At 58.8% G+C, this 22,367-nt stretch overlaps 2 protein-coding genes across 3 annotated transcripts in view; both read left to right on the forward strand.

Moving 5' to 3' along the window:
* The window catches only part of TMEM63B (transmembrane protein 63B), a 49,355-nt gene extending 47,401 nt beyond the window's left edge, over positions 1 to 1,954 (forward strand). For both annotated transcript variants that reach the window (XM_065631179.1, XM_065631178.1), the window contains one exon: positions 334 to 1,954. In XM_065631179.1, the coding sequence (XP_065487251.1) occupies positions 334 to 498 (165 nt within the window). In that variant the 3' untranslated portion in view covers positions 499 to 1,954. The remainder of the gene's footprint in view (positions 1 to 333) is intronic.
* Positions 1,955 to 6,582: 4,628 nt separating this feature from the next.
* Positions 6,583 to 18,648, forward strand: CAPN11 (calpain 11). Its single transcript, XM_065630353.1, has 22 exons — positions 6,583 to 6,680; positions 8,323 to 8,605; positions 9,116 to 9,185; positions 10,671 to 10,789; positions 10,931 to 11,064; positions 11,240 to 11,408; positions 11,979 to 12,062; positions 12,149 to 12,234; positions 12,446 to 12,520; positions 12,925 to 13,085; positions 13,165 to 13,334; positions 13,560 to 13,571; positions 13,828 to 14,039; positions 14,163 to 14,202; positions 14,462 to 14,527; positions 14,870 to 14,927; positions 15,026 to 15,090; positions 15,921 to 15,989; positions 16,096 to 16,174; positions 16,529 to 16,645; positions 16,721 to 16,779; positions 17,341 to 18,648. The coding sequence occupies exons 2-22, from the start codon at positions 8,360 to 8,362 to the stop codon at positions 17,365 to 17,367; spliced, it is 2,118 nt and encodes a 705-aa protein (XP_065486425.1). The 5' UTR covers positions 6,583 to 6,680; positions 8,323 to 8,359; the 3' UTR covers positions 17,368 to 18,648.
* Positions 18,649 to 22,367: the final 3,719 nt, after the last annotated feature.

Below are 22,367 nucleotides of genomic sequence, written 5' to 3' on the forward strand. Positions count from 1 at the left end.
CAAAAGGAGATTATCCCATAGGAGGCAAGTATAGCCTTCCAGTCCACATGGGCTCCAAAGAGCTGAAAAGCCCCGTGGTCTCCCAGCCCTGGCTTCCTGGAGGTGCTGCCTGTCCCAGGATGCTGGGATTTGGCACATGCACTGTTGCAGGGCCAGGCCAGCCTTGCTTTTACCCTCTCTCTCAGTACATCCCATGGAGTCTGGACCCTCCCAGTGTAGCCCCATGCTCAGCCTTTCTCATGGTGCTTTGCGGGTTGTGCTCTGCTGCCACAAGAAACGCCCCAGGCTCATGTGTGTTTCTGCTCTCCCCTCACCCCTCGCCCACCCCGGCAGAAGTACATCGCCCAAGTGCTGCAGGACTCCTCGCCGGAGGGCGAAGCAACAGAGTCGGAGGAGCAGGGGTCGCAGGATGAGGAGCTCATCAATGCGGATGGCATGAACGACACGGATTTCCAGTCGTGTGAGGACAGCCTGATAGAGAACGAGATCCACCAGTAGGGACCTCGGAGGGAGGGAGGGAAGGGAAAAGAGGCCCAGGAGTGGGGCAGGCTGTGCACATGGAGAATTTGGGAAGAGGCACCGAGGGTGCAGGCCGCTGTCCTCGCCCACCCATGCCCCATGGCGGCTGCCTTCAGCAAGCTCTCTGTTCCCCTGCCCCTCCAGCCCTGTACCAGCCCAGCAGCTCAGCGGGAATGCTCATTACTAGCTACTTTCTACAAGGCATCCCTGGACCCCAAAAATCCCAGGGGCTCAGGTGGAGGGGGACTGCGATCCCCGCAGTGCTGCTCTGGACCCGCAGGGAGGGGAAAGGCTGGGTGCTTTGTGGGGAGGGGCACAAGCAGAACCTTTGGGGGCCCCCTCTGTTCCCCATCCTCCTGGCAAGAAACACTAATAATTTATTAGATTTGCAGGAAGGTGACAAACAGAAAGCTTTAGTCGATGTATTGGAAATGCCCCCTAGGTAGGGGGGTCGCTTTTGTTGCACCTTCTCTCCATGCTCCTGTGTGCCCTTTTTCAAGCCCTTGCAGCATCCCGTTGGTGGGACATGCCAGGAGCAGGCCCAGGCACAGGGGTTGGTGACAAAGACCTCCCCCAGGCGACAGCCTGGCCCTGCAGTCAGGGGTGACATCACCCTGGGGAAGGGTTGGCATGAGCTGGGCCACCCCTTGCAGGGTGAGGGTCGCTGAGGGCATTTCTGGTGGGCAGGAGGAGGCGTGGGCAGCCTCTGCCCCAGGTCCTGTCCCCTCCTCCCTCAGGGGCACAGGTGGGGGATTGCAGCATCATTTTAAGTGGCATTTTTTTTGCACATATTTCTCCCTTTTCAAACAAATCAACCTGCCCCCTGTGTGGTACTGCGGTCCCCTTTGCTGTCCTGTGTCTGCATAGCAGGGCAGGCCTGGGGATGGGGGGGGCTGTGCTGGAGGTCTCCTGGGTGCTAGGGCGAGGGGAGAAAGGGTCCTGGACTGCAAGCCCCGGGCACCCTGTGGGGTCATCACTGCCTGGTTGTGACAGGACCCCATGGGCTGCCTTCCCTGAGCTGCTGTGGGGTCTTCCCCCAGCTGAGGTGGTCGGAGGAGGGAGCCCTGGGAGAGCAGCCCCTGGGAGCCCTCTCCAAGCAAGACCACCACCTTCAGAAGCACAAAAGCTGTGTGGGGCTGTGCTGGCTTTCTTCACCTGCCCTGTCTGGGTGGAGGCTCCCCTGGCATCACCCAGCCTGAGAAAGGGGGGCTGTTCCTCCCCTACCTCTGCCCTTGCTCCCTCCCTGGTGATAGCCATGTCCTAGAGGCAGGCAGGGGACAGGATGGATGGGAGAGGTGGACTGGAGCCCCTAGCACCTGCAAGGAGGTCTGACCCTGTTTAAAAGGCTCTTTTTGAGGTTTCTGGTCAGGATCAGTTTCCCTCAATTGCTTCCCCTTTCTCCTTGTGTAAAATATAAAGGAAAATGATAAATCTCCCTGCTATTGAGCTATATTTATTTCCCTCAACCCCCTGCCACCATCCTGTTTGGTGCTCATTGCAGACACTACCACCCATCCCTTTGCCTGTCATCTGCAGGCAATGCTCTGGCTCACTGGGGCCAAGCCCAGTGCCCTTCAGGGTCTGCTGGGGCCAGGTGGAAGGGAATGGTCATTTCCCTTTTCAATCACCTGTGCTGGCCCTGGAGCTCCAAGCACTTTAATAGACCTGAACAAGCAAAGCATCAGCCCTGCCCAGCTCTGCTGTGAGGAAGCGGGTGGTCACATCCCATGGCTTTTCTCCCCCTCGCCTCCCAGTAAAGGAGGGGAGCGGGACCCACAGAGCCAAGCGGGGGGCTGCTCTGGGGAGGATATAGCTGACTTTCCTGTACACCTCTCTATAGGAATCCCAGGCCTGGAGGAAAGGGAGGGGGGATGGAGGGGAAGAGATGTGGGTCTTTGATGCATGGGGAGGGCAGGCCACCCCACCTCCCAGGGCTCTGCTGGGGCTGGAGCACATGCAGGTGCAGACGGGCAGGGTGAGTGTCACCCATCCCCTCCAGGGATGGGCTGGAGATGAAAAGAGCATGTGAGCTGGGAGCTCCTGGTCTGCTCCCAGCCTGGGGCAGGGAGGATGCTGATCCTGCTTCTTTTCTTCCACCTACCTACCGCCTTTGCCCCCGGTCCAGCAGGCGGGCTGGGATGCTCCAGTCTCTGTAGGTACGGCCATGGCCTGGGGCTGCCTCTGTGGCTGTCGGGGCTTTGCCTGTGGAGAGCGGTGTGTTCTGAGTGGCACTGTCTGTGTAGAGATGTGTATAATACCCTGTATATATTTGTGTACAAAAGAAAAAAGGGAAAAAAATGAGCTATTGTCCTTGCAGTCTTTTCTTTGTGGAGCGGGTTGGGGGCTGGGACCCGGGAGGAGAGGACCCCAGCTGCGGCAGGGATGCAGGAGCATGCGTGGTGCAAAAGGAGGAGTGGGGGGCTGTGCGCTCCCCCCGTGCGAGCACAAGCCCTGCCTGGCTGCCAGGAGCCCAGCCACTGCTCACGGGCTCTCCCAGCCCAAGCAGGCTCTCCATCCATCTTGCAGAGGCATCAAAGGTTTGCTGATAAAAGCAGGTGGATGGGGAGCTGCGTGCAAGCGGGGCTGGGATGCTTTGGGAATAGTGTGGGAGGGGAGTTTTGCTGGTAGCCTTGGTGACAGGTGTCAGCCCAACTTTGTGGTCCCAGTAGCAACGTATGTTGCCATCTGCATCCAGGAGCTTGTCTCCTAGCCTGGCTTGGGTGGGCAGCTGTAGCCTTTGGGAAAGGATGGGGAGTGCCAGGGCCCTGGAGCTCAGCTTGGCTGGGAGTGCCTTCTGGGCATGCAAAGCTGCTTGTAGCTCAGCCATCTCCAAAGCACAGGGGCAGGCAGCTGGCCCCCAGGACTGCTCCCTGCTGCTCTCCATGCTGCCTGGGGCTGGGGTGGTTCCCAAGCAGCTGCTGCATGTTCATTAATTTGTGTACAGTGGCCGTTGCTTGGAGCATGGCACAACGGAGAGGCAAGGTGTGGGGCAGGCCTCTGAGAGACGGATGAGTGACCCCAGCTCGGTTCCCACCTCGCTGCATTTGGGTTCTGTGGCTTCATGTGCCAGCAGCACAGCGTAAGCAAAGGGACAAAGAGCTCTCCTTCTGCTGGCAGCCTGCAGCAAAAGGACCGGGGAGAGGCAATGCCTGGGCACAAAGAGAACCAAAGACCAAAAGAAGAATGGTGCTCACTGCCAAGTCTCTGCAGGCACCTGTCCAAAGGGAAGCTTGAGGGAAGAGAACAAGGAAAATTTCACAGGTAATGGTGCAGGTGCTTGGTGGAAGCTGCTCCCAAGCACAAGAGGCAGGACACAGGACAGCCTGCATGATGGATTACACAGGAACTCTCTCCTACCCTAGGACAGTCAGCTATGAAAACGGCTTTAAAGGCCACGGAGGGGTAATGAGGCAAGATGTGAACAGGAGGAGAATGGGGTCACAACAAGGATAGGCACTGTCCTGGGTGGATCTGAGTGGGCAGGGTTCACGGCCAGAGAAAAAGCTGGCAGAGCTGTCCAGGCACAAGCCCAAAGCAGGAATAAGCCCTGGCATTGCAGATCTCTGATTTTCTGAAAGCACGCTGGTGCCTGTAGCTCGGTGCAGAGCTGGCTGGGGACCCCATCAGGGCCCCCCCTATGCTTCCAGCCTGCAGACAGTGATGCAGCTGCATAAGAGGGAGTGGGTGCTGCGGCACCCCAGAGCAGGGCACCCCAAAGCCTCTTCTGTACCAGGGTGGGCAGAGCAAGCTGCCTGTGCCAGGCTTTCCTAAGTGGGAATGGGTCCTGGCCCAGGCCAGAGCATTCCTGTGTAGGTGCGGCAGCAGGACCATGCTACAGCTGGATTTGAATGGCCTGGTTGCCCTTCCCTCAGGCAAAGGACACAGCTCCTGCCTTCATGTGCAACCTGTTCCCTCTTAGCAAGGATTTGCCTCCCGGGGCAAAGTGGAGTGGATTAGAAAGCACGCACTCTGTGAAGCCTGAGGGGGCAGCTGGATGCTGGGTCCTGTAGTGAGGTGGTACAGGCACAGCCTCCACAGCTGCAACCAGGCATGAGGGTTGGAGAAGGACCCCCAGGGTTGGTGACACCCATTGGGATCACTGTGTTCAGCCCTGGCACCAGAAGGGTGGCAGCGCAGTGCTTCTTTCTGGACCTGAGGCAGGTGAGGCTGGGCCATGCCATGCCGAACTGAGCTGAGCTGGACATGCCAAACCACACCATGCTGTGCTGGGCCATATTGTCCATGCTGGGCTAAGCTACACCAGGCTAAGCTGTGCCTGTCCATGATGGGCCACGTTAGGCCAGACATAACCAGTGTTGCATCTCACTGGGTTGCATGGGGCAGTGCCAGGCCCTGCTGTGGCAATCCCTGTTGGCAATGGCACCACCCAGCATAGCCACACCGTGAGTCATGGAGGGCATGCACTGGCAGCCCTGCTGCGGGAAGCCCCAGGGCAGTGAGACCTGCTTGGGATGGGCTCTGCTGGCACCCACCAGCAAGGGGCAGCTGGTGGGGTGGGTGCTGGCCATGGCAGCCAGGGCTTGCAGGAGTGAGGTGGTGCAGGCATAGCCTCCCCAGACACAAGGGGCAGAGAAGGGACCCTGGTGGGGGGGTGACACCCCTTGGGGCCACCATGCTCAGTCCTGCCACCAGGTCAACAAACCCTGGGACAAGGTGCAGTGCAAAGCTTCACCTAGCTAAGCTGAGGTGCCATGTCACCTCCAGTGCCATGTCACCAGCCAGTGCCATGTCACCCCCAAACCTTTTCCCAGGCAAAACCTCTTCTCCTTCCAGCCCCAGTTTCCATGTGCATCGAGCCCTTTGTTTGCAGCAAAGGCGGAGAAGCGCGCCCAGCCCGGCTGTACCTCCCCTATCCCCCGGAGCTGGGAGGGGGGTGACAGCAGCCAGGACCGCACCAGCCCGCCCAGTAAATCCCCTCCCGGTAGTTGCGGACGGCAGCTGCGCCTTTAATTTCCCCTCCCACCGCCCTCCCGCCTTTGCTCGTACATCCTGCCCGCCCAAACCCCACCTTCCGCGGGGCCGAGCCGGGCTGGGCTGGGCTGAAGCGGGCAGGGCGGTGGCGGCGGCAGCTTCCGTAAGTCCATCCCCCCATCCCTATCCTCACCCTTTTCCGACCCCAGGTCGGGGTTAGCACCGGGGGACCCCCGCCGCCGGGCGGGCAGGAGTCCTTAGCGGAGCCCCCGTGGTGGGGGAGCCCCGCCCGCCCGACGGCGGGGGCCCCTCCGGCTGCTCCCCCCGGGCTCTGAGCTGCTCTGGGCTTGCCTGTCCCCTCCCTTTTTATCCGCGGGGATTTTTGCATTAGGTAACACAGCCGCAGAGACCTGGAGGCATCGCAATCAGGGCGGTGTGTAAACTGGGTGCCGCAGCGACCCGAGATGCGGTGCTGACCCCAAGCCAACGCCGCATCTCATCGAGGGGATGCGGGAACATAAAGGGGAACTTGTAGGAAATCAGGACCTTTGGCACCCGGAGGGCCGGGAAGGGACTGATTGTTGCCTGCGCGCTGCAGGACTCTATGGGCGGCTGCGGCTCCTTGCCCCGAGCTGAGTATGCAGCAGGATGCGGTGTCTGGGCTCGGCCTGGCTGGTTTTGCGGAAGGGAGCTCCCCCTTTCTTTCGATCTCCCAGAACAGCTGACGAATCAGAGGTCTACAGAGATTTTTGGCTGGACTTCAGCATTGATGCTGTCCAAGGGTTTTTTAGTATGTGCTAAGGTACACGAGCTATCAGGGACCCTGTGGGGACCAGCGTGTATTTCTGCTCTCACCTGGGAGGGATCAGAGGTGCTTCTGATACTGGGAAGCATCATATTGTGGTTGGATATTGCCTGGTGTGGAGAAGTGCCCTGGGGGCTTGTCTCGTCTCTGCATGCCCTTTCCTCCCTGTGTCTCCACCTGCAGTGTCCATCAGCATCAGCCTGGGGGGGGTGTCAGTAACTGACCCCATTGCCTAAGGGCCCACGTGGTTCCTGTCCCATCCTGGGGTCTCATGTTTTTTCTCACTCTGCGCTTGCGTGACCTACGTCTGCCACTGAGCCCAACCTTCCTGAGTATTTTGAGCCACAGAGCTAAGAATAACTTTCATGGTGCCCGTGTCTGGTCTGCACGCAGCTCTCCGTGTCCGCAGCCATGTCCAGTGCTGGTAGGCTGGGCGGGAGGGGGTGCATGGCGCGGGGCAGGGGGAGTTCCCCAGCCCTCGGCAGGCTGTGGTGTGGGTGCTGGGGAGGTGGTGAGGTGGGAGCTGGAGGCTGTGCGGGTGGCTGCATTTGAAATTCTTTCTCCCGCACCCGCCCTGGGCTCTGGGCAGCCGCTCCGGCCAGAGGAGCCATCCCACCAGCTCTGCGGGCAACGAGTGCCTCGCTGCTGGGAGAGGCTGCCAGGCTGCTGGCTGCAGAGCAGGTGTCAGAGGGAGGAGATGATGGAAGAGGGCTGAGAAAAGAATAGTGGGTTTAGAGCATCCCAGGGCAGGTGGAATGATGGATGGGGAGGCAGCAGGCCAGCACTGGCACCTTAGCCCACTGCTCTGAGTGGGTTGCTGGTTCCTGGGTTATTTACCCAAGGACTGCTCCACTGCTTCACGTGGAGAAACCTCTGGAGTATTCAGCACCAATCCTGCCAAGCAGGAGCTGAGATGGCTGGGGTAAGCTGCAAATGCTGGTGGGCCCATGGTGGTGGCACCTGCCCCGCAACCCTTCTGCAGGTGACCCTGTTTGCATGGGGGGTTGGACCACACGGCCCCCAGAGGCCCCTTCCCGCCTGGGCGCTGCGGAGGACGCGAGTGCCAGCTCCTGCCATGGGTGCCTGAGCAGGGCCGAGGGCGGCTGGGTGCAGGGAGGGGAGCTGGGGCTTGCCCCACGGCAGCGGGGCAGGGCTGCAGGGCCAGGCATGCCCGGCAGCTGTGTTGTGTCAGTTTGAAGCGCTCAGCCATGAGCTGCTGGTTAAACCCTCCAGGAAGAAAGCCTGTGGCAAGCCTTTTGCCAGAGCGAGGGACCGGGATCTGCCCTGTCCCGGTCTCCTGGTGCCAGGGTACGCTGCTGCACCCCGCGTCCCTTCTCAGAGCTTGAGTCACCCTGGCTGTGTGCGCTGGGAAGGGCCGTCCCGCCTCTTCCTTCCCTTGTCCTTCCCTGGCCCCATAGATAGAGCTGTCTGTGCGCCCCGCTGGGCTCCTCCCGGCCCGGCCCTATTGACTCAGTGCTCAGGCAGCTGGGGCGGCTTTCGAGGGAGAGGGAGAGGCGCCCAGGGCTGGGAGAAGCTGCGGGGCGGCCGCTGACGCCCTCCTGGCTGCGGCAGGCGAGGAGGAGCCGGGACGAGGGAAGGTCCCGGAAAACTGCGTCAGGAGGAGAGGCTGTTGGGGACGGAAAGCGGCTGAAATTCCTCCAGGCTCGGCCTTTCTGCGCGGCAGCAACTGGAGAGCCGTGTTTGGGCTGCCAAGGGGCTGCCTCCTCCCCGCCGTCTCCCAAAGCCGCTCTGCTCCTTCCGTGTCCCCTAAAGACAGCACGGCTGCGATGGCTGGGCTGGAGGCTATGGCTCAGCACGGGACTGCTGCCGAGGATGGGGTTTGGAGAGGTACTCCTGGCACATGAACCCGGCCTGGGGATGCTCTGTGTGCCAGGTCTGCTCACTGCCCTGGGGCAATGCTGACAGAGAAGTTCTCTGATGTGGGGGTGGTGGGGAATTTGGGATCTGTCCGCCCAGCCTGGCACCGTGTGAAATGGCTGATGTCTCCAGAGGGTCGCACGGGTGCTGGGCCATGCCTCATCCTACCCGTGCCTGTTTTGTTGCAGGGAGAGGAGCTGAAGGTAGCGCTGCCGGTGCCCGGCTATGATGCCCTTTGGTGGGATGGCTGCCCGTCTGCAGAGAGACCGCCTGAGGGCCGAGGGGCTCGGCCAACACAACAACGCCATCAAGTACCTCAACCAGGACTATGAGGCCCTCAAACAGGAGTGCCTTGAGAGCGGCACCCTCTTTAGGGACCCCCAGTTCCCAGCTGGCCCCTCTGCCCTTGGATTCAAGGAGCTGGGGCCTCACTCCAGCAAGACACGGGGGGTGGAGTGGAAGCGTCCGTCGGTAAGTGCTGGGCTTGTGATGTGGTTTGCCAAGGTGCAGCCTGCCTCCTCTCCGTTCTCAAATTCCCTCGAGTGCTTCGCAACCTCCTTTCCCAAGGGCCTAGAGCAATGCCCCATGAGCGTCTGCTCAGAAAAGCATCATGTCTGGCAGGCCCTGCTTCCTTGGGGCAGCAGACGGTGGGTTTTAAAATGGGTGGGCTACGTCAGTGCTTCTGGGTGTCATGGCACTGATGCGTCGCCCTTGGTGACTGGGGCTTTCGAGGGTGTATATCCCCTGCTGCCACGGGTGCAAGGGGAATGCCATTAGCCTATCTAGCCGTGTCCTCCCATGGCTGCAGCAGATCTTGCCTTCCCTTACTGTGATGGGCTCAGGGTTGCAGTCAAGCCATTTTCTCTGGCAGAGGGCAGGTGGAGTGCGCCTCTTGGAGATCATACACCCTCCCAAGTCGGAGCTGCAGTGGATGCCGGCCCCCTAGACGCACCAGCATCTGATTCTTCTCTCCTCCTGCAGGAACTAGTGGGTGGTCCTCAGTTCATCGTTGGTGGTGCAACCAGGACAGATATCTGCCAGGGGGCTCTGGGTGAGTGCTGGAGCTCTGTCCCCAGACCTTGGTCCGGAGAGCAGTGGCTGGGCAGGGTTTGTGTGGTGGGAGAAGACATAATTGTGTGAAGCTGAGAGTGGAGTGGTTTACAGCACCTTTCCCCAGGCCCGTGAAGCGCATTTTCATGCCAGCCACTGCACAAGCATCTCTGTTGGGCTCCCTTCCCGTTGAGTGTGGTGGTAACTGGAAGGCAGGGGACACCCTGTGCCTCCTGGTGGCTCTGGGTTAAGGCTTCAGAAAAATGAGTTGGTGTGTGCACAGCTTGACCGTGCTAAGATCAGGGGAGATGTTGAGTGGATCCATGTCTGACACATGCTGACAACACCAGCAGGAGCTGCTCCAAAGAGCTCCCTGCTTTGGTAAGTGGTGAGGGAGGGTAGCTGGATAACAGTAATAAGCTGAAGTGGGGATATGCTGCTCAGGACCAAGTGCTTGCAAAGCAACACGGTATGGCAGAAGGGAATTGAAAGGTGAGCTATGGAGTACAAGGGGTGGTTTGTAATTTCTCCAGGGGTGTCTCCCAAGGCAAAGGCACTTACACAAGGAGAGCAATGTTAATGGGCTGGGTAGGCTGGCAGGGCTGGCAACTGGGATTTCGTGGTCATTGGAACCAAATCTGGGTACCACCAAGAGTGTCGTCCTGATCTGGGTCAGGTTGGGCACTTAACTGGGAGTATCATGTACCTTAGCATACATAGCACGCTGGTTTCAGGGCTGACCACATTTAATGCATCCAGTAATTAGGACAAATTTGAGGTGTTGACCGGAGCACGTAACAGCCCAGAGCACTGCAGCGGTGTTCAGTTGGTCATTAAAAAGTCTGAAATGCCGTTTTGTCAAACCACAGCCCAGTACAGGTTATCCAGGCTCAAGGCTAAGGTGTGACAGGCTTCAAAGTCAAAAGAGAAAAGGGAACCGAGGCAAAGAATTTAAAGTGCAGCGCTGGCCTGGAGCAGCATTTGTGGTTAAGAGCACTTGGAAGGAAAAGTGCAATGGTGTTGCTCGCAATTTGAGAAGCCAGGGCAGCAGCATTAAACATCTCGCTTGATAAAATGCTTTTTCAAATGCAATTTGAAAATTGCAGTGTACTTCCACTGCAGAACTTACTGTCTGAGATGTGGAAGGCAATCATACGAATGAGTTCCAGGAGAATCTAGATAAACAGCTGCAGGAGGGGCCTGTTGGTGCTGACTGTATGTGGTGGTCTGGACACAGGCTCCAGGTCAGGGAGGATTGTTCCCCATTGCCTTGAGCTAATGCTGCTCTTCAAGGCAGGCTGAACAAGCCTGGCTCCCTGAACTCCGTTTGTCTGCTGGACACTCTCTGATTTTTCCACATGCTTTTTGAGCTGGGGAGCCCCAAACATTTGCAAGGAGAGCATGCCACGGCCTCCTGCACATCCACTGCCTACCCCCGAAGCTAGGGAGGTGGTGGGTGCTCACAGCGGCTCCTCTCCATCCCCAGGGGACTGCTGGCTGCTGGCTGCCATCGGCTCCCTGACGCTCAATGAGGAGCTCCTGCACCGCGTGGTGCCCCACGGGCAGAGCTTCCAGGAGGACTATGCTGGCATCTTCCACTTCCAGGTGGGCTAGGAGCTCCTGGCCCTCCACAGCTGGTGGGCTGGGGTGGGAGGGCGGGCGGTGGGTTGAGGGAATCCCTCAAGGGTAGGGATGAGCAAGTTGTGTGATGCTCCAAGCTCACCCCACTCTTTCCTGACCCCCTAGATCTGGCAGTTCGGTGAGTGGGTGGACGTGGTGGTGGATGACCAGCTGCCCACCAAGGATGGGGAGCTCCTGTTTGTGCACTCAGCGGAGTGCACTGAGTTTTGGAGTGCTCTGCTGGAGAAGGCCTACGCCAAGTGGGTATCCCCGTGGCGGGCACGTGGGTGGGTGGGGGACAGGGCACCTCACTGCATGGGGCAGAGCAGAGGTGGTCTCTTCTCTCCCTGGCCCTGCTTGTGCAAGGTGCCTGGGGAGCAGCAGCGTGCTACGTCCTTGTCACCTCACGTGCCCCTCTTGCTTCCTGGTGCCCAGGCTGAACGGCTGCTACGAGGCGCTCTCAGGGGGCAGCACCACCGAGGGCTTCGAGGACTTCACCGGCGGTGTGGCAGAGATGTATGACCTCAAGCGACCACCACGCAACATGGCCCACATCATCCGCAAGGCGCTGGAGAGGGGGTCCCTGCTGGGCTGCTCCATCGACGTAAGTGGTGTGCTGGGGTGAGACCATCGCTGGGGCAGAGCTCCAGAGACTATGTCAGCAGTCACTTCTCTAGGACACCAGGTGGGAGGTTACTTCTTTCCCCTCTTACCAGAGCCCCCTTTCCAGAGGCAGGGTGGCACTCCAGGGGCACAGTGTGTGGGGCTGCAGCCCAGCTGCTGGGAACGGGCTCCTTTGGGCAGAGTGGGAATGTCCATCTCAAGCACTTGCTATTGAACAAGGGTCTGTCTATAGCTCTGACCATGTCTTATGTCAGCATCTGAAAGTTACCTGGAGTGGGCTTTTCCATACATTCCTCTCATGAAATCCTTTTCTTGCTTTCTGAGGTTTGGGTGGTTCCCTGATGGATCTTAAGGGTCTTCAGGCTGGGAAAATGTCTTTACATTGTCCTCAGCCAGCAGCCTTTGAGCACAGGGTGCTGGTACTTGCTGCTTCTCATGGCTGGAGCACTGCAAAGCAAGGGGATTTCTCCACTTGGTGGAGGGAAGGAGGAGGGATATAGGACTACATGAACTTAATCATATTCACTTGAGCTTTGCATGTTCTCCTCAGATCACAAGTGCCTTTGATATGGAAGCAGTGACCTTCAAGAAGCTGGTGAAAGGCCATGCCTATTCTGTCACAGCCTTCAGAGATGTGAGTTGGCTACGTGAGACTTTAATAGCAATAAAATAGCCTGGCCAGTGGCATGGACTCAACCTTCTGTGTCTGGTGGTCGGCAGGTGAACTACCGGGGTCAGCAGGAACAGCTCATCCGCATCAGGAACCCCTGGGGTCAGGTGGAGTGGACTGGAGCCTGGAGTGATGGGTGAGTTGGACAGATGGGATGCTAGTCCCACCACAGGCAGGCCAGCAGGCACCGCACACACATCAGTCAAGTGCACAGCACTGCTGAGGGGACATTTGCAGCATACAGTGCCCTTCCCATCGGCGAGGGGGACAGTTGAGGGCCCTCTCTGAAGTGCTCTTGATTCACCTTTAGTAGTCCTCATCTAATTGTCTCTCTTCTGCTAATGCAGTTCCTCCGAGTGGAACAACATTGACCCTGATGAGAGGGAAGAGCTGCAGCTGAAGATGGAGGATGGAGAGTTCTGGTGAGTGCCAGAGCAAAGTGCTGCTCTTCTTCAGCAGCCAGCCTGGCAAGGAGCAGAGGAGCTGAGACCTTGCGGTTCTGCTTCACCTGAAATACATAACCTGCCTTTATGAGCTGGGTTTCCAGCACTGGAGAGCCTGCTGGCGTTTTCTCATCTGATCTAGTTAATAATTTTCCTCCCTTCAAGGGAGCCCAATTAAATCCAAAATAAACATCTAGGAAGGGTAAACATACCTTCTTCCCCAAATCCAGCAGTGGGCTTTAAATGAACTATAACTGCTCAGGGTAAAAGATCTTGCTGTCGCTTAATTCTTCTAAAATGTTGTCTGGGTCCAGAGGCACTTGTGCTCTCCTCCCTCCCCCCCCAGCAGTGCCCTGGCCCCAGCCCCTGCCTGCTTCCCACAGGATGTCTTTCCGGGACTTCATGAGGGAGTTCTCCAGGCTGGAGATCTGCAACCTGACCCCCGATGCCCTCACCAAGGACGAGCTCAGCAGGTGGCACACGCAGGTGTTCGAGGGCACGTGGCGCCGGGGGAGCACTGCTGGGGGCTGCAGGAATCACCCAGGTACCTCTGCCCCCGGCATCTCCACTCTTGGCAGCACGATTGAGCCAGGTGTCTCATCCACGTGTCCTCTTTCTCCCAGCCACGTTCTGGATCAACCCCCAGTTTAAGATCAAGCTGCTGGAAGAGGATGATGACCCTGGGGACGATGAGGTGGCCTGCAGCTTCCTGGTGGCTCTGATGCAGAAGGACCGGCGGCGGGAGCGGCGAGTGGGGGGCGACATGCACACCATCGGCTTCGCTGTCTACGAGGTAACCCCCGCCCACCCCTATGCTGCTTCCTTGGGACCAGCTCAGCCTTGCCAGTCCTACTTGGACCTGGCATCCCAGTCCTCAAGGAAACCTTTCCCACCTGCTTTGTCCAGTCTATGGGTTAATGTCCCCTGTCCCATGCTCTCCACACTGTAAGGGATGGGGGCAGGTACTAGGATTCTGATTTTTCTTTTTTTTTCTTTCCCTTTTCTCTTCTCCCTGCAGGTTCCTGAGGAGGTAATTGCTGAGACACCGGCGCCTACCCCCTCTTGGAGGGGAGCACAAGAGTGGGCAGGAATGGGTTAAGGCACGCATGTGCACCTTGTGACAGTGACAAGGGCACTCGTGTGCTGGGCATCTCCCTGCAGGAGGGATGGCTCCTGCTGGGATGGGCAGGGATGTCCTGTCCAATGGGGCTGGCTCTGGTCCCACCACACCCTGTGGGTCTCCCCCATTTCGGGGCTGTGATCCACAAGCGGGTTCATTCCCCCAGGCCCAGGGCAGCCAGCACGTGCACTTGAAGAAGGACTTCTTCCTGCGAAACCAGTCACGGGCACGGTCCGAGACCTTCATCAACCTGCGGGAGGTGAGCAACCAGATCCGGCTGCCCCCCGGCGAGTACATCGTTGTGCCCTCTACCTTCGAGCCACACAAGGAGGCTGACTTCATCCTGCGGGTCTTCACCGAGAAGCAGTCGGACACAGCGTGAGTCCCTGCCTGGCCAGGGGACACCCTGTGTCTGTGAGCGGGGGGACATTTCCCCACCGCAGTGAGCTTGCTGGCTGGGAACCCCGCTCATCACTTTGGTTTCCTCCTTTCTGCCCCCAGGGAGCTGGATGAGGAGATCTCAGCAGATCTGGCAGATGAGGTAGGAGCTGCTGCTTTGGTTGGTTTGGTGCTGGGGCTTGGGAGGGGGAGCTGCAGGCAGGGGGCGGCTGCCTGGGTTTGGGATGTAACTGTGGCTGGAGAGGGGCTGGCAGGGTCACGGTGATGGGGATGTGGGAAGTAACAAAGGTGAGAAGAACAAAGAAGAGCTTCCTTTCTAGTTTGGGTTTGCTGAGCCTGGGAGGCAGGGCAGAGCCCAGGTTTGACCACTAACCACTTCTCTCTGGCCTGCGTCACCCCAGGAGGAAATAACTGAGGATGACATAGAGGATGGCTTCAAGAACATGTTCCAGCAGCTCGCAGGGGAGGTGGGTACAGCTGTGCTGAGCTCTGGGGGACCCTAGCCTGAGGAGGGGATGGGACCTGTGGCCATGAGAGCTCCAGTCCACCCCATGCTTGCTCAGTCCAATCCTGCAACAAGTCCATCTCTGCCACAACTCAGCCCAGCTGCCCCCAGGGGTGATGTGACAGGAGCAGATCTGGGGAAGAGGCATCCAGCTGTGGCCCAAACTCTGCTGGGCATGCAGAAAATGCAATGGCACCCTGGTGTTTTGTGACTAAGGCAGAGATGTTTAAGCAGGAGCAGGGGAATGGCCACTAGTTGGGTGGAGAGCAGGCAAGGCGTGCTGCTAACTCTGCTCCTGCTGCAGGACATGGAAATCAGTGTCTTCGAGCTCCGGACTATTCTGAACAGAGTCATCGCTAGACGTAAGCGCTTCCCTCCTTGCCCCTTGCTCCTCACAGCCCAGGCCTGCTCAGCAGGTTGAGTTTTGATGCATGTGCTCAACCTTCTGCTTCCTTCTCAGACAAAGATCTGAAGACAGATGGGTTCAGCCTGGACTCCTGCCGCAACATGGTCAACCTGATGGATGTATCCTCTTGGTGCTGTGGGCAGGGACCAGCTTCCCTGGTGCTCAGCCTGCCAGCAGCAAGACTTCTCCACGGGAGCTGGGGCTTGGCTCTCCAACCATGCTGAGGCTGATCAACCAAGGGAAGGCAGGGAGGGAGGGATCCTTGTTGCTTCAGGGCCGCCTGCCCTACACCCCTGGACTTCAGCAGCAGGTATTTTGGAAAGGGCCATCAGTCCCCCTGCGTGGTTTGTACCCTGGCTCTGCTGCCAGCAGCACAGCCCAGCCCCACCGGTGACTTCAACCTTCCCCTCCAGGAAGAAGCGCCCTGTGCTTCCCTTCCCTCCAGGCTCCCCAGCCTGACATGCCGTGATGCCATCCAGTTTTCAAGGTGCTTCTGGAAGTGAATGAGGGCTACTGAGCTTCTTTCCCCCCAAAACATCCTGTCCAGCAGTTGAGCATGTGAGGTGTGAAGCAACAGGAGCCACGGCCTGTGTTCTTGCTTGCACAAGGACATGCAGTTGAGGGGTCAGGCGAGGGTAGAGGAGCACCTCCAAGCCTTACTCCATCCTGGCCCTGCAGCATCTCCTGTTGCTGCAGGCCAGCCCAGTTTTGCTCTGAGGACACCACAGCAACGTGCTTCCTAGAGCAGCAGCACAGCTGTTGGACTTTCCCTGCTGGGTTTCAGGCTCTGATTTTGCTGATGCTGCAGGGCAGACAGGAAGTTGGGGGGAAAATTGGGCAGGTCAAGTGTGGCCAGGCTTTTCTCGTGTCAGATGGCTGCAATCTGATGGCTTTACCTTTACACTACCCCCTTTGCTGGCTGCTTTCTCCTTGACCCTCTGCTCCCCAGAAAGATGGCAGCGCCCGCCTCGGGCTGGTGGAGTTCCAGATCCTGTGGAACAAGATCCGGAGCTGGCTGGTAAGGAGGAGCAGGGGGCATGGCGCACTGCAGCAAAGTGAGGGGACAGCCAGGCTGGAAGCCACAGGAGAGCCTGCCCTTCACCTCCTCTGTGATGTTTTTGCAGATGATCTTCCGCCAGCATGACCTGGATAAGTCGGGCACCATGAGCTCTTATGAGATGCGCCTGGCTCTGGAGTCAGCCGGTAGGTCTGGAGAAGGATGGGGCTGGGGAGGAGGCTTCTGCTGTCAGAGCCCTGTCCCAAGTAGCTGGAGAAGAGTGAAACCAGCCTATGCTGCTTGCTTGGAGCCAACCTGTCATGGTAGTGAGATGTGGCCCATGTCTGCACTGGGCTCACTCCATCCCAGCTGTGCCAAGTGCTGCAGCCTCAGAGTTAGGGACATATGCAAAGTGGTCCCAGCCTCTGTCCTCCTCTGACCTGCATCCCCTCTCCCTGCTGAGGCTGAACAAGGTGCCCCTTCAGGTGGGGGCATGGACTTTGATAGCTACACCCTCTTCTTCTGCCTTCTTGGGGTGCTGACTGCTTTCTGCCTTGCAGGTTTCAAGCTGAACAACAGGCTGCATCAGGTTGTGGTGGCCCGCTATGCAGACACTGACATGGGTGTGGACTTCGACAACTTTGTCTGCTGCCTTGTGAAGTTAGAGGCCATGTTCAGTAAGTGGTGGCTCTAGGGCAGGGAGGGCAGGGACAGAGGGATGTGTTACTCAGCTTGCTTTTGTGCCCCTGCAGGGTTCTTCCACAGCATGGACCGTGAAGGCACTGGTACTGCTGTCATGAACCTATCTGAGGTGAGAGCTCAGCCTAGTGGGAGGTGGGATGGGAGACAAGGGGACAAGGCATTAGGGTGAATGCCACCTGGAGGAGGTCATAGAAAGTCCTCCAGCCCCTTGGGTAGGGAAAGAACCCATAAAAGATCAGGATGAGAAAACGGGATTGCTGCAGGTGCTGTGCTTAGGGTGGGTGTCAAGAGGATGGGACCAAACTCTTTTCAGTGGTGCCCAAAAATAGGATGAGGGGCAATGGGCATAGACTGAAGCACAGGAGGTTCCCTCTGAATATGAGGAGAAACTTCTTTACTTTGAGGGTGAAAGGAGTGGAACAGGCTGCCCAGAGAGGCTGTGGAGTCTCCTTCTCTGGAGACATTTAAAACCTGCCTGGATGCATTCCTGTGCAATCTGCTCTGGGCGTACCTGCTTTAGCAGGTGGGTTGGACTAGATGATCTCCAGAGGTCCCTTCCAATTCCGAACATTTTGTCATTCTGTGTTTCTTGGAGGGCTGTCGAAGTTGACACGAGGGCACGTCAAAAATGCACCAGGCCCTGCTCATCCCTTCTCCCTTTCTTTCCTAGTGGCTGCTGCTGACGATGTGCGGCTAGGAGCCACGACAGATGTGCTGTGGCTGGGACACCCCAGCGAGCCAGGCCCCTTCCAAGTGCCTCCCCTTGGATCTGTGGACACAGAATACTCTTCCCCCTCGCTCCATCCCACGCTGAGCCACCAGCCCTGCCTCTCAGCAAGCCTCACGCCACCCTCTCTGGTGGACCAGGGGTCAAGGCAGGCAGAGGATATCCTTCTCCTCTTCTGGGCTGGACTTCTTTCCACTCCCCCCTCCTCTCTCCCCACCCCAGAACAGGAGGAGGGCAAGCAGCATGGGGTACCTGTGCACCCCTGCACCGAGCTTGGCGGGAGTGAAGGAGCAGGCTGGGGCACAGCTGCGGAGCAGGGAGAGGCAGGAGCTGCAGGGGAAAGAGAGGGGGGACTCGTATCGCTTGCTCTAGTGCTGTCCCATCCCCGCTGGCACGTGTTGCCTGTCTCTGTGCACACCTGGGAGCATCAGCAGCTACTGCCTTGCTCAGGCAGAGGCAGCGCATTCCTGAGGAGCCAGAGTGGCCTTCTGGGAGGAGGAAGGGCCATACTCTTCTTCTTGAAGCCCCTGCACTGCACTCATCACCACAAAGCATGACCAAAGCATGGAGCCCGCTGGCTCTTTCTGCGTGGCCTTCAACACATCCCTCCCACCTCCATGCCCCTGCCTTTGCCCCACCAGTGGGTCGAGCCCTGCAACTTAAGCACTGAATGTTTGGGGGCTCCCTTGCCACGGGAACATGTGCCACCCTCTAGTGCAGCAGAAGCTCATCTTCCACTTGGGCACAGCAATGCCACCACCGTCCCAGCGGTTTGGTCTCCCCTCCCACCCCTGGGGGCTCCTGGGACATCCACTGTCCCTGCTTATGGCCCACACAGCAGGGCTGGGGGGGGCAGCACCCAAGAGAGGAGGGGGGTGGTGGTTTGGGGGGTGTTCTCCTGCACACAATTGGGTTTTTTCCCTCCTTTACACTCCCACACTGTTGCACTCTCCTCTTCCCTTGGGCTCCTTTGCCCAGTGTGGATGGACTCCAGTGCCAACATATTTGCACTTCGCTGTGCTCCTCCACTCCCCTCACCTTTTTCTGGGGTAAAAGGGTGGCTCCAGCTTGGCAGTGGGCAACAGCCCATCCTTTGCCCTGTAGAGGCAGGCAGGCAGCTGGCTTCCCCAGACCCCTGTTGTCACCGGAGGACGTGCCTGCAGCAATAACTAACCACTGCTGCCCGCCCGGCAGCTCCGCTTCCTCACCTAGCTCACTGCGCACTCCGGGAATAAACCGAGATCTGTTGGACATGTGGCCTGGGTGTCGTGTCCTCCCTCCCCTCACCACGGCCCAGGCTGGGGGGATGAGATGCAGGGCCAAGCCCAAAGCACGCTGTTTGCCCAGCCTGGGCCGTGGGTGGAGGAGCATCACCAAGTACAGGTCTTGTCGTGGGGATGTGGGGGTCTATATCCCCTAGGATTTTTTTCAAAGCTCACCTCTTCCTTTGCAGGTGGGTCTTAATGCTGACACAAAGGGGCAGCACCACGTAGGAGGTGTAATGGAGCGCTGCTCTTGTAAGTGAGAGCAAGTAGCGTGCTGTTACCAGGGCTGTTCGGTTATCCCAGGGATTTTTCAAGTGGAGGAAGAGCCAGTGCTTGCTCCCTGGTGCGGGTGGGAGGAGGAGCGTGTCAGTGTCAGGCTGGGATGGGAGGCCAGGACAGCTTCACCCCAGTCTTTGCGCCAGGGATGTGGTGCAGCCATGCTCCTGCTCACCTAGGGTAGCCCTGCGTCTGGCCACAGTGTCCCAAATGGCTCCCTAGGGTACTGCCATGTGCTTCTGCCATGGGAGCTGCTGGAGCATTTTAATCTCACCCTCCTCACCAGCAGCCTGGCAGTGGCTGGAGGCAGCTGGTCAGGCTGGGTTTGGCCTGGCGGACTTTGTGCTGGGGTGGATGAATGTTGGTCATGGTTTGCTGCCCTGGCCTGTCCCTTGCCCAGGTCCCTTCTGCTGGGGGTAGAGCTGGGGTCTGCTCTTAAAGAAAGGGGGAGCAGGAGGGGCTGGGGAGGGGAAAGAGGGTCTGCTTTGGTAGGATGGAGTTAACTGTGGAGTGGATGGGAGTGGAGGGCAGCCTGGAGCTCTGAACCCTGGAAAGGGACACCACCAGGTATGTGATGCTGGGTAGGGGCTGTGGGAGGCTGGTGTTTTCCCTTGGCCATGCAGGTTACAGCTGGAGCCAAAAGTTTTCCAGGAAAACTGCAGTGGAGGGCCGGGTGGTGGGGCTTTTCACTATGTGTCTCAGAGCAGGACTTGTCCCCGTATGTATCCTGCCCCTTGCTGACACCCCAGAGGGGTGTCACAGCCCACATGGCCCCAGGGGTGCTCAGCATTTGGAAGCAGACTGCCCTTGCGCACTTTTTCCCCCCACCGGCATCTCAATATCCCTTGTGTGGGTGCCCTTTGTACCAGCCCAGCTCCCTGTGACCACTCTCCTCATGGTGGGGCAGCACCCAGCCCTGGGGCAAGCCACCCTGGCTCAGAGCACAAAGGGGAGACAAGGTGTGACAGCAGGAGGGAGCATCTCGCCAGCCTGCCTGCTTCTCCAGAGGCTCCCCAGGACTGGATGGCAGTGGGCTACTTGCACTTGGCTCATGGCTACCTGTGAGCTGAGCTGCCCTGGATGGGGTGGGGGTACATTGGGGCTTGCCAGCTTGGGCTCCCCCATTCCTCCTTGCAACCCCAAAGCCCCTGGGAAACAAGAGCTCAGGGGGGATGAGACACAGGGGCAAACATGCAGAGCTGTCATCGCTGTCCTGGCTGCGGGGCCTCGTCGTGCACACAGAGACCCGATTGTAGGGCATAGTGCTGCCCTGGCTTTGGAATGACAGGTGCCCCCAGCATAGCCTTACCAGAAGCCCCCATCCCTCCCTCCCTCAGGCACCAGCTGGCAGATCCCTTCCCTCGCTGGCCCCTGCAGCTGGCAGCCCACTATCTGTGGGGGGTCGGCAGCCGGGGGGTCCCCAGCTGCCAGCTAATGCCACAAAGAGTAGCCTGGCTCAGCCCCCTCCTTGCAAAGGGGGACAAAGAGGAGGCCCAGCGGAGTCCTTAAGAGCTGGCATAAGGTGAGGAGCAAGAGCAGCTGGGGGCCAAATGTGGCCAAAACTGCTCTTAGCAGTGCCTAGTGGGCACTAGGCAACAAGAGCCAGCCCGCTCCCACCTGTCCCACACCCATCCCCAGGCCTGCGTTGGGTGGGAATGTAGAAGGTGGGCAGGCACCACCCATGCGTGCACAGCACCACTTCTCCTGCTCCCCAGCATCGCGGCATCTCCTCCTGCACCCCATGCCCTGTGCCTCTGCCTCCTGCAGCCCAGAGCTGCCTGCCCATCCTGAGGGTCCCTCTCTCTCACCACCAGCTGCTCATGTCCATCCTCCAGGCATGCAGGCACGGCACAGGGGGACAGGACCACAGCTTGTCCCCACCTGGCCCCACCAGCTGCCCCGGCAGCTGAGCTCTGGCTCTGTCTCCTCCTTGGCTGCGCTTCACTCTGCCCCAGGCCCGCAGGAATGTCAGTCCCGTGGGCACAAGGGGCCTTTGTGCAAGCGGGGGGCTGTGGCCCAGCCCAGCATCCTGAGATGTGGCTGTGGAGAGACGCAGCTGAGGGCACATGCGTGGGTGGCAGCTGACTCCAGCATGGCCTCACAGCTCCCAGCCAGGCTCTGCGGTGTCCCTGCTGCTGCAAGGGCTGTCAGGGAGGAAAGCCCCCTCCCCATCCCCCTTGCCCCTCCGGCACCAGCAGCTGGGTGGCGGGAGCATCCTGCAGCCACTGCCAGTTTGGGAGCAGTGCCAACACCAGCGCAGAGCTGGCAGCTCCTTGGCGAGCCTCGGTGCCTGTGCCAAGGGACGCTGTGGGCTCAGCCACCCCACAGGGGGAGCAGGAGGGCTGGGGGCATGGGGCGGGGGCCGAGAGCACCAGGCAGCAGCTGCTGGATTCAGCCTTTTTCAACAGCTGCCATCTCAGCACCAGCAGCAGGGAATGTGCATGGGCTGGGGCTTTCCACAGCCTGGCCATGGTGCATTAAACAAACTATTTATAGCGCTCGTGTTGCTCCCCGGAAGGAATGGCACACATTCCTCCTGCATGCGGCTGGGTGCTTGGGTGCCACTGGTGTCCCCAACACCAACATCCTCTCAGATCCCTGCCAGAAGCGTGAGGTCTCCTCAAAGAAAGGACTCTCAGCCACCTCTCATCTTCTTTCCCCCCATTTCTGTTAGCTCCCAGTGCTATACCCAGAGCAAGATTTGCAGCATATCTCACACACCTTGTGAGGAGATGCCCAAGGCCCATGCCCTTCTTTCCAGCACCCCTGCTCCCTGCTAAATCCTCTAGAGCCTTCACCATGTGTCAGCCACTTTGAGCATTGGCAGATGCTGATGGTTCCTCTGTCCCCTGTGCCTGCCCCTGAGGCAGCACGAGGGTCTCGCTCCCCATGAAGCAAATCAAATTCCTAGGGCTTTGGAACAGCAGGGAGGAGAAGACAGGAGGACAGCTCTTCACAGTTCTGTCACCATCCTGAGGACAGCCCTTGCAGCTGGGCTGCTTCCATCCTTCCAGCCCTGCTCTCCCATCACCAGCACTGCTTCATCACAGGCTTCCAAGGACCCCACACTTGCCTTGTGCCACCCAGGGGCACCTCCTGCTGCTTGTTTGCTGATGTCCAGCTGCCTACTGACACTCTGAGAGAAATAAGTGCTACGAAGGGGTACACGGTCCCTGTTTGGGCTCAGGAAGTGGATCCTAGACCTCCCTGGCAATTAAATAGGGGGTACTTGGTAGTGCAATTGGTATGATAAAGGAAACTGACGCCTGAAAGGAAGTGGCCTTGATGTGTACCTGGCAAAAAAGGAGCCAGCCACCTGGTGAGGGATTTTGAGCTCTATGGTGAATAGTGACAAAGGGTAGACAATAAAAAGCGTTGAGAGAGAGAGAGGTGGCTGCAGGAGCAAAACGTCCTCTGTGGATCAGAGAA

This window comes from Caloenas nicobarica, chromosome 3, assembly GCF_036013445.1.
Source record: "Caloenas nicobarica isolate bCalNic1 chromosome 3, bCalNic1.hap1, whole genome shotgun sequence".
In the NCBI taxonomy this organism is placed as follows: Eukaryota; Metazoa; Chordata; class Aves; order Columbiformes; family Columbidae; genus Caloenas; species Caloenas nicobarica.